This window comes from Citrus sinensis, chromosome 3 (genome assembly GCF_022201045.2).
Source record: "Citrus sinensis cultivar Valencia sweet orange chromosome 3, DVS_A1.0, whole genome shotgun sequence".
In the NCBI taxonomy this organism is placed as follows: Eukaryota; Viridiplantae; Streptophyta; class Magnoliopsida; order Sapindales; family Rutaceae; genus Citrus; species Citrus sinensis.
In genome coordinates, this window is record NC_068558.1 from 5,539,611 (window position 1) to 5,551,252 (window position 11,642).

At 32.3% G+C, this 11,642-nt stretch overlaps 2 protein-coding genes across 2 annotated transcripts; both read left to right on the forward strand.

The window, feature by feature from the left end:
- The first annotated feature begins 6,030 nt into the window (after positions 1-6,030).
- On the forward strand, positions 6,031-6,656 carry LOC127901364 (WAT1-related protein At3g30340-like). Its single transcript, XM_052438513.1, has 2 exons — positions 6,031-6,152; positions 6,224-6,656. The coding sequence occupies exons 1-2, from the start codon at positions 6,031-6,033 to the stop codon at positions 6,654-6,656; spliced, it is 555 nt and encodes a 184-aa protein (XP_052294473.1).
- Positions 6,657-9,628: 2,972 nt separating this feature from the next.
- LOC102618043 (metalloendoproteinase 1-MMP) lies at positions 9,629-11,109 on the forward strand. The gene has a single exon (XM_006477514.3). The coding sequence runs from the start codon at positions 9,821-9,823 to the stop codon at positions 10,895-10,897; it is 1,077 nt and encodes a 358-aa protein (XP_006477577.2). The 5' UTR covers positions 9,629-9,820; the 3' UTR covers positions 10,898-11,109.
- Positions 11,110-11,642: the final 533 nt, after the last annotated feature.

Below are 11,642 nucleotides of genomic sequence, written 5' to 3' on the forward strand. Positions count from 1 at the left end.
ACAAATATAATAAAATAAATATTATTCATTAAATATATTTTTATTAGTTTTGTAATTAAAAACTATAATTCTTTAAATAAGGATAAAATTGTAATTTGAAACTATTTACTCCCAATCCAAGATAAAGTAAACACATAAATTGGATTATGATCTCTATTCCATGCTTCCATTCCAGTGTAAGTAAACAACCTACTCTCACTCACACTCCACACTCCCAATCCTAGGATTCCCACTCCTCAGGATTCTCAATCCAATCCAAAAAGTAAATGCAGCATGAATATTGTATTTGATGTTGACAATGAAGCCAACTTTTGCTACTAATTATGAAAACTATGAGAGGTAAGGATGGAGGTGGACTCAAGATTTTTTATTACCTCCAGCTAATTTATAAATTTATGGTAAATGTTTATGTAAACGTCGATCCATGTATGTATGTACGATAATAATATAATAAAAAAGATAATAGTATGAACAATTACAATTGTACATTAAATTTTTATTTAGAAATTCTTTTTATTTTAGTGGTAGACAATGCGATATATCTATATAATTTGATTTAAAGAAACGAAAAAAAAACTAAGAATGACTACAAAGGAAATAAACCTTTAAATTGTAAAAATATTGTTAATTGTTACTATATCATTTTATAACTTTTTAATATTAGTGACAATATTATAATATATTGTCATTCTTTTTTTTTTCCAATTAGATCAAATCATAACATTTTTATAATAAGTTAAAGCAATGCTCACGTATTAGCCCCTAATGATTTTAATATATTTAATGAATGTGTAATTTAATTATATTTATAAAATAAGTCTCTAACTCCAATTTTTTTTTTTAAAAAAAGTTGAATTAGATACATAATTAAAAATAAAATAAAAACTACATTATTTGGTAAAAAAAAATACAACTTACGGGGCATTAAAGAAATTAGGTCCGACGCAAGCTGAGTTTGTGGGAATAGCTATCGAGTTCGATCCCTACTAAACACACCATTTGGGAGAGGTAAATAACCTTAACTGTGACTACACCCTAAATTTGAATTAGTCGGGACCTAATGCGATCGCCGGATACCGGATGACATACACAAAAAAAAAAAGAAACTAGGTCCGCCATTGGGCAACCGAGGCAAAAAAATAAAAAAAGATCCCCATCCCATTTTGAAACCAGATCTAGAGATTTTCCCGTGAGTTATGAGCACAAGTGATTATTAGGGGTGTGTCCTTAGCATGATCTTTTCGAAAATGAAATGATCACTCTATGAAAAGAAGCAAAATGTGTCTTTAATTTAATTTTGATGGGAAAATAGAGAGAATGTTTATTTTGCTTTGGGCCCACGTGCTTGATAACATACCACCAAGAATTAGGAAATTAATTGTCTAGCTAAAAGCTAGTGATAAGCAAGCGCGTAATAATAAAAGCGATACATTGTTCGCTAACTATATTAGTTGACTAAGTGTCTTTATCAATTATTATGCACTAAGAGTGACACTATGCATTGGCTGCACGTGAGAGAAGATTAACTATAACTGGCCATGATTTTTAGGTGGAGCATGGCTAGATGGTGTGATTTGACGTGGGTACATAATTTTCATGTGCTGTAATCATGGTTGTTATTAGAGAGTTCATTTTAGTTGGACAAGCGACGGCATGTGATTTGATTTACAAGTGCTTTAGTCATGAATGCAGTGTTATTGCTCACTCTAAGCAACAAGCTGCCAGCATTTAATGAACAGACATGATAGCTACTAGTATTTTTAGATGGATTTGACTTTGAGAAAACTATATGCATGAAAAAGAGAATGTGAGAGATCCTCTCTGTAAGGCGAAAGCTAAAATAAATGAATTGGTGAAGTTCCAACTCCCAACGGCCACGTTGCTGATTCAGATGAATTAAAATATATGTACTTATAAGTACCTGTATTTAGATTTGATGGCAACAACAAATATGATGGTAGATCGCATTAGCCGCATGTAGTTTATTGACCTTTTTTTTTTTTTTAGAGATTGTGATTCAAAGCTAGCTTAGGCCACCAAATAATGCAGGAAACGTGTAACATGTAGTTTATCCATTTTGGCTGCATTACTTTGACAGCCCCACAGTCCTGATATATAAATGTACTTTCATACCAAATTTTACCCCCACAATACTTTTATAGGGGTTTGAACCGCTGCCCTCTCAGCATATCAGCCCGAACCTCTCGCCCTTTAGTTGAATGATTATATAATACATAAATTTATTTTGATATTTGCGAGATAAAAGTTTAAATTATGTCATAAATTTGATTTAAGTTATTTTAATAGATTTATGATTATAATATACATATAAGTATTAAAAAATGAAGGGTGCACCTAAAATATAGGCAAATACTTGTTTAATTCTTAAAAGTTAGGCACTGGTTTAGCTTTATATTTATAAAAATACCTCAAGTCATCCTATTGTTAAATACTTTACACTCCTACCCTGACTGCTATGTCTAGGACCCAGCTCATGACTTTGGGCCTGTGATGAGAGTACGAAGCAGAGTCCGCCCATTACTATTAGCATCTCTATAAAGTCCTAATACAACCGCTCTACTAACAAAACCCCATCAATCAATTTCAGTAAATCACTTTCTCCAGAATTCAATTGAAATATTGAAGAATCAACAATTGACGACTTGTGTAACAAAAATAAAGTGTCAACGTTTTGCGTCGCCGGCTCCAATGAAGCAGATATTTGTGACGCATATGACCACCGTGCTCAACACGTCAACAGCTCGCCTCTAAACGCCAAAACTTCTCTCGTCTTCATCCTTCCTTTGAGCGATTACCCATCTGTCGAGTCTCCATTTATCCTGATGAAAAAATCATTCACTTTTTTTTTTAACCATCACTTAATTCATTAAAATGAAGTATTAATTTCTTAAAAAAAAATAGGGGAAGTTTTGGAAGAATACAGGTGCCCTTGTAAAATAATGAATTCTATTAATCAGTTAATTCGGATTTTTTTTTAAGAAAAGAAATTTTATCAAGACTTTAGTGGGGTTCCAAAATCCAAACTACCAATATTCCAACTCTGCGAAGAAAGATCAGGGATGGCAATGGGGAGGGAAGGGGAGGGGACCGATCTCTCCGTATCCATCCCCGATATTTTGCGTATGTCTCCGTCCCCTCCCCGTTCCCGTCAGAATTACTTGAGAGAATCCTCATCCCCTCCCCGAATAATAACAGGGGATCCCCGAGGGTCCCCGATCCCCGAATAACTAATACATTTTTTTTCAATTTTGAGTTAATCATATATTAAAATAAAAAATTCAAATAAAAGTAAAGTTCGAAATATATGTTACATTAATATCTATTACAAAAGTCACATACATTAAATTATTAAGTAACGCAACATACAAGGAATACAAACTTCTTTTACAAACTATCATGAACAAATTAATAGTTTAATACAAAATTGTTACAAATAAAATCGAATTTAGATTCAAAATTAACTTTTTCAATGGTGGCGTGGGTACTTTATAAATGTGGACTATTCCCTTTATAATACAATAGTTAAATCGGAGCAAATCAAAAGCAAATATTAGATTAGATTAGATTAGATATTAAAATTGTGATTCGCTGTGGGCAATTATAACATCTAAAAATAAATAAAAAATAGATTTAAGTTTAAAATATTTAAAGAATATTAAAATTATAAAAAAATGTTTGGCTAATAGAATCTAGTCGGTCTTTTTAATGTCCTAAATAAAAATTTAGGACTTTAATTAGTTAATTAGGCCTAAAAGTTTAATAATATAAATATTTTGATATTTTTTATTTTTACCAATATTTATAATTTTATAATTTAAATTTTATTATTTATTTACTAGTAATTTTAAAAAATTAAAATAAAATTAAAAATTAAAATGGGGAAATGGGTAGGGGATGGGGATTACACCTCATCCCCGTCCCCTCCCCGAATAAGAAATTGGGTAAAAAAATTTCCCCGTCCCCTCCCCGAATAAGAAATTGGGTATGAAATTATCCCCATACCCTCCCCGAATGGGGAAAATCCCCGAGGGTACCCGTCCCTGTGGGGATTTTTGCCATCCCTAAGAAAGATGTATTTACAAAGTTATTATTTTAAAATTATCCCTAGTAAAACTAATAGATCATGATCCTCTTCTGATATGATCTTGTTCTGATCAAATTCTATTAATGTGATTGGTGGTTAATAAATTAAAAAGAAAAAACAGTTAAATCCTAATCATACATTAACACTAAAAGACAGATGACACAAGATCTGTAAAAGATCAGGAGTGCTCAGATTAGGAGAGGATTCTAATCCACAACTAATATACAGGTGAAGTATGAATTACATTAATGAATAATGTCAAATTCAATGTATAGATATTGATAAAAGAGATATAAATAATTTTGAAAAATTAGTACATATAATAATAGGAGTAGGTAAATAAATTTAAGAGACACATTTTTATACATAAGTTTAAACATAATTTTTCAACCATATAATTAGATTGAAATGAGGGGCCAAGATTAGATGATACGAGTTATTAATTTCATTAATATTTTTCTCTCTCCTCTCTTTAATGCTTAATTATCTTCCTTCTTTTGTTTAAGATTTTTTTCTTTTCTCTCCCCTATAAATTTCTAAGTGGAATATTTAAAACCATCAAAATTATTTTACTTATATAATCTGGTTAGTAATAACATCCACAGTTATTGGGGTACCTCCGATTTGTTCATTTTAAATGATTACAATCGCTGATGATAAATGAAAAATATTGATCCATTTCACTGACACAATACTTGTAATTACTTTGAGGTAGGGGTGGACATGGGTTGGTTTGAATTGGGTTTTAAGTCAACCCAAACCAAATCATAAAATTTTGGATCCAACCCAAATATTTTTAACCCAAACAAAACCAACTTATTTGAGTTTGGTTTGGGTTTGGATTAAATTTTATAATCAAAATATTTTTTTATTTTGATAAATTTAATTATATCAAAATAATTATTATTATTAATTATTAAATTAATATTAAAATATGAAAAATATATTGTGGATAAAAAATTAAAAGAAAGAACTAAATTAGACTGCAATAACAAACTTCCATGAACATGACATAAACAAGTAAATTAAAAGAAAGAAAATAAAATTCAATGATCAATTGAGTCCACTCCTTCACCAATAAATAAATAATCAAAAAAGAAAAATTATAATGTTTGATCTAAACTCTGTTTTTGTATTTGATAATCATAAGAATAATATTAATTCAAAGCCATCGCCTCCGTTGATATATTTGATCCAATGGAGCATGGTCATATGATTAAATTTAAATTGCCCATTTTGGTGCAATTCAGTTTGTTCCGACTTGTGCTGAACTGATTAAATTTAATAAGATTATAAATCGAACTTGACCGAATTGAAATCGGTCTGGTTCTAGATTGGAGTGGTTCATAAATTATTTTAACTTAAAAATATTAATTCTTTCTAGTTATCTAGCTCTAAAGTTAGTTTTTTTTTTTTTTTTTTGCGTCTAATTCATTGAATAGATTTTTTTTTTAATTTATAAACCGAATCAAAATTGTCGGTTCAGTTCATTCGATTCCTCGATTTTTTTGCTGGCATCTATTGGTTAGGACTACCTTCATTTGTTATAAATTTAATAGAAAATGGATAGTTAATGGTGCAGGTGAAAAAGGACATTATACAAAGGGGATTAAAAAAAAAAAAAGCAAAGGATGTTCTTTTTACTTGAGGATTAATAGAGATTCAGGGATTGTAGTAATACATTAGTTTAAATTAAATAAATGATTACAACATAGACGAACATTGGTAGTGTAGAGAAAAAAAAAACAATTAGTTAGCTTAACAATTAGATGAACATTGAGGTGGATTGTAGTAATTCTTGGCCCATGGGTTAACCACACCCAAACCATTTTAAAATGGTTTCATACATAAAAATTCAAATTTAATTCATTTACATGATTTACTCAACCCAAACCAAATAATTTGGTTTGGGTTTGGATAAACCCATGAGTTGTGGGTTTATGCCCACCACTACTTCGAGGACTGGAATATATATATCTGCTACTTTCTTATGTGCATTCCTTAACAAGGTTCCTGCAATCGCATTTCTATTGGCGTTGCCGTTTGGGTAAGTACGGCAAGTATGGTCCTTTTGTTTTTGTTAAGACCAAAATTCTAATCCTCTTATCAAACTGGCAGGCTTGAGAAAGTGAACATGAACAGCTTGGCTGGGAGGATTAGGCACAGTTGTTTGCGTTGGTGGAGCACTGGAGCTGTGTTGCTCACCCTTTACAAAGGAAAGCTAATATCCCACCCACATTTTCAAGCCACAAATTACAATAAAACAAGCCATGCCAAAATGATGATTTCGAGTAAGAAGACAGAGAGGTGGACCATTGATTCAATATTTTTTATCATAGGCTGCATTGCATGGTCTTCGTGGTTGCTTATGCAAGCGAGAATTAGCAAGCGATTTCCATGTCAATATTGTAGCTGTGCTATCATATCCTTCTTCGGTGCCATTCAATATGCCATTTTGAGTTCGATCATTGAGAGGAACCTTTCCGGGTGGGTTTTGAAAAGCAAATTGGAGATTATAAGTGTCATATATTGTGTAGGTATTCTCTCATGACTCAGAATATCACAACTTTACAGATATTGTAAGTACATTAATTTTAATTATTCTATTTACAAATTTATAGGAGAGAGAAAAGAAAAAATCTTAAATAAAAGAAGAAATAGAATTTAACATTAAAGAGAGGAGAGAGAAAGAAATTAATAACTCGTGTCATTTAATCTTGACCCTTCATTATATATATATATATTGAAGCAAGTTTCCTCCGATGGTATGTAAAAAAAATTGTAACTTATTAAATTTTATAGTTTATTCTTATCTATAATTGACCCGAATCAGGATAAGAGTTTTTCTATAACTCTATAGAGGTTATTTCTATACAAAATATCACTATAAAGATGTTCTATTGTATTTGTAGTTTGACAAAATTATCAATCTAAATTAGAAAAAAGACACCATCATATCCGATGATGGCACAAATAGATAATTATTTTTGTAATTTTGAAAAATAAAAACTTGGAATTTTGATGAATATTATTAATTGGAACAGAGAAAAAAGTACTAACTTATTGTTATGTCCTCCAAAATTAATGTATTATGATATCCACCAAGATTATGTGCTATATAATTTCTTTAGCTCCATCAAGTAAACAAAATTTAATTAAAAAATTAGATATAAATATATGAAATTCTAAGATTTAATCATTCATTTTTATGAAGTGAATCACTTATTGATTGAGTGATAGACATGTCCTCACTTTATTTTTTAGGAAGATGGTTCGAGCTCTCCTAAATTCTAATTTTAAATATTTGAACCAAGTCATCATAAAGTTGATGTAGAAGGTATCAGATAAATTTTTTTTTAATTGTCATGAAATTTAAAAATATATAAAAATCATTGGTAAAACCTTGAATGACTAATATTTTTTTCAAACTCCACTATGTGTCAACTTGCTATATTATAATTTATAATTCGATTAATTAATATTTACTTAATTACTAAAAACTTTCTTGGTTTCGATTTTATTGTATCTACAAAATAGTATATCTATTTCCTAAAATCATCAGCGCATGTACATGCACAATTTTGAATTTTGGTTTGTGATCGGAGCTTCATTCACAGTAGTGTTCCCTTATATAATTGCGGACACTTCACTCGTGGTTTTGTTTACTGTTTAGTTCCATACGGTTATACAATCCGCGCCACGTGGTTGAGTTTCATTCGTCCGAATTCCCAGTGTACCTACTACGCCGCTCGCACTCATTTAATATGATATCATCGTCCGCTGCGAAATCCAACGGCCAGCGCTTCCCAAATCGTAGTCTGTCTAAGGTAGCTTAGCTGCTCATCTCCTTTTCTTAAACAAAAATACTTGGCTTATTCCAAATGGTTACATATAACCTGACGTATACTTCATGTTTTACGAACTTTTCGGACAATTGCAAATTCGTGTTTTGGTACATCAAATAATCTCAACTGTCAAACCTTTAATTTAACATCGGACGGTTTACCGTTTGAAGTTTCCAAGTATCTCAAGTCATTGACTTGATTAAGAATTTTCAGATCCCATATAAATTAAATGGCAAACATCCGTTAACTGGCTATTTCGTGGGATTATTTTTTTAAAATATTAAATAATAAATGTAGTCTATTCCAAACTCACAGTTGGTTCAGAATTAGAAAGTTCCACTATCTATAATTTTTTTCAGAGTTATAAATATTAATAAATTTATTGTTCAACTGCATTAAATATTTATTGAGAGAGCTTTACCGCTTTAGTAGTTTTATTCAGCTTGAATCTGAATTAGAAAGTTCCACTATCTATAATTTTTTTCAGAGTTATAAATATCAATAAATTTATTGTTCAACTGCATTAAATATTTATTGAGAGATCTTTACCGCTCTAGTAGTTTTATTCAGCTTGAATCTGAATTAGGCGAGACTCAATATGATCGTCAAATACTAAATGTTTTAATACACATAAAAAAATTATTGTGTAATATTAAAGGGGCAAAAAAAAAAACCCTCTTATCACGTGTCTCCTCCAATTCGCAAGACACAAGATTTGCTCTCACAATGATAAAAGAATGACAAACTGAATACATATTGGAAGTCAGTCAATTGTCATGCAAAATAAAATCATTTAACAAAAGCTGAGCGTAGAGAAAAACCAATTAGAAGTATAGAGAGCTAAAACTACGCCGGCCCTTGACGATTACACCGGACACTACTTGCGTTGCGTCAGTTGAGATAGCTTTATTGCTCTTTGAAAGCGAAACCAAAGATGTCCAGGACCATAGCTGCCTGCCTCAGTTGCTCACACAAACTTGTGAGCCGCCACTAACAAATATATGTGACGTGATTGGAGATGTCAACATTTACATGAAGTTTAAACACTCAAATATCAAATATTATAAAGAGATTTTATTGAATATAAAAAAAATATATGTGTGTAATTTAGATTTTTTAAGGCAAAATATAATTTAGGGTCTTTTTTTCACTTGTATTAATTAATTTGATTAAAATTCCCCAGCAATTGAATGAAAAATTGGGATCGGTGACATCGTTGTAATTGCGTAGAACTCCAAAAGCATGAGTTATAACGATCTATATAGGTGCATGTTATAAGATGAATGAAATTATATATGGAATCATTAAAGGTCTTTGCAGTTTCTTTAATATTTAGATTAACTCCTGTATCACGTCTCACAAGTTAGCATGCATCAGAGAAACTCCATTGAAAATGATTTATTTATTTGTTTATTTTTAGACCACCTAATACTGGCCAACAAACACAGAAGCCCTCAACAAATCAAACTATAGTTGATTTTTCAAATATGTCCATTTTATTCCATCTGCTAATCATATTTCATTATTATTTTGTCAAAATTAATCAGAATAGAAGAAGTAATGTAATTAGAAATGAAGCAGTGGTTAACCCACCATAACACCAACAATCGAAGTCAGAATCTCCCATGAAAAGGCACGCACGGCCACGGCAGAATCTTCTTAACTTTCTCGTAATCAATTTCTTGCTCCTTGATCTTATCTAACTGGCTTATATTGTTTCACTTATTATTATTAAATCTAAACAACAATTAACAATTCATCCGTATACTTCCCAAAAAGGGGAAAACAAAAAAAGTCGTCTCTATAAATACGTATTAGATTTTCTTAATCCGAAATCCCCTGCAACCCCTGGCTCAATTCCCAAAACAACATGCTTCCAATTTTCAGTTATTTTTCAATCTTCCTCTACACCTCCCTCCTTCTTTCCCGCCCAATTTTTCCCGCCAGAATCATGCCGGACGCAGTAACTATAATAGCCGCCAACAACACTGCCCACAGCGCCACGTGGCACGACTTCGCCCGCTTCCTGGACGCCGAAATGGGCAGCAACATAACCGGCATGTCCGAGCTCAAGAAATACTTCACCCGTTTCGGCTACCTCTCTTTATCATACCCAAATTTTACTGATGTTTTCGACACTCAACTCCAATCCGCCGTCGTTTTGTACCAGACGAGACTTGGTTTACCTGTTACAGGCAAGCTCGATTCTGAAACAATTTCTACGATCATGTCCCCAAGGTGCGGTGTGAGTGACACGTCATTCCGCCAGAAGATACATGCAACGAAACGTTACTCGTATTTTTATGGCAAGCCAAGGTGGGCACGTGAGTCTCCGATGACGTTAACCTACGCGTTTTCAAAAACCGACATGATTGATTACATAGGTTTAACGGATGTGAAAGCCGCTTTCAAGCGTTCTTTTCAACGATGGTCGTCCGTTATTCCCGTTAATTTCACCGAGATATACGACTACGACTCCGCCGATATTCATATCGGGTTTTATCATGGGGATCACGGTGACGGACAGCCGTTTGATGGGGTCTTAGGCGTGCTGGCCCACTCCTTTTCCCCTGAAAACGGAAGATTTCATTTTGACGCGGCTGAGACTTGGGCCGTTGATTTGGAATCGGTTAAGTCAAGGGTGGCCGTTGACCTGGAGTCAGTTGCGACGCATGAGATTGGGCATGTACTTGGGTTGGCTCACACTTCAGTTAAAGAAGCTGTGATGTATCCGAGCTTGACTCCCAGGACTAGGAAAGTGGACTTGAAGGTTGATGACGTGGAAGGGGTTCAAGCATTATATGGGTCAAATCCTAATTTCAAATTTAGCTCTTTATTGGAGTCGGAAAATTTTTCTAATGATGCTATTGCACTTAAAGGTAGAACATCAAAGTGGACCATTAATTCTTTGTTAGTGGTTTTATTCTTACTTTCCTTGATTACATGATGAGGGGCTTTTTTTCTTCTCCCTCTTGGTGTTTTCTTTTTGTTTTTGATATTTGTGTTTTTTTATTTCGTTTTTTGTGTCTTATATACACACGTAGAAACATTGTTCACACAGTTAAAGGAAGTTCAATAATTCTTTGATTTTAGAAATATATTTTCATGAATATATAAATTTGGCATCTCTATTTCCACCTACCCATGTGTACTTTCACATTATAGCGGCAATCATTTATAGGTTGAAAATATGGGAAATAAGAACCCACAAATTAAAAATGAGATAATTATAAGAGAGGGACTAGGATTAAGTGGTGAGTTAAGTTTTTGTTGAGTATTGAATTAATAGCTAAAATTATTTTAAATTTTTATTTTTTATTTATCTCATCTAACAACTATTGATTCAGTACTCAGTAAAAATTCAATTCAGTATCGAATCCTTATTCATACGAGGGACAGGCTAAACCAAATGCCATACATGCACACTTTGTAAATCGTAATTGGCACCCAAAGAATATGCCTACACTCGGAGAAGGCCCAAGGGGCGGCGCATGTCATAAAAGGTATCACTTACCATCCAAGAATGAAACTTGCCGTGAGCAGCGAGTGATTTCAAATATTAAGGTTGATGTATGGAGTTAGTCATATAGAAGGAAGTAATAGATGTCGAACTGAAAGGGTTTTAGGAACCTAATCCTGTTTTTTGTCATCAATGGGTCGATTTAGTCCAAGCTCAAATGTAGAAGAAAACT

Excerpts from the sequence above, each read along its gene's own strand:
- LOC127901364 (XM_052438513.1), top strand. The coding sequence starts at position 6,031 with ATGAGTTGTGGGTTTATGCCCACCACTACTTCGAGGACTGGAATATAT. Across the intron at positions 6,153-6,223 it reads CTATTGGCGTTGCCGTTTGG|GCTTGAGAAAGTGAACATGA; the intron begins GTAAGTACGGCA and ends TCAAACTGGCAG.
- LOC102618043 (XM_006477514.3), top strand. The coding sequence starts at position 9,821 with ATGCTTCCAATTTTCAGTTATTTTTCAATCTTCCTCTACACCTCCCTC.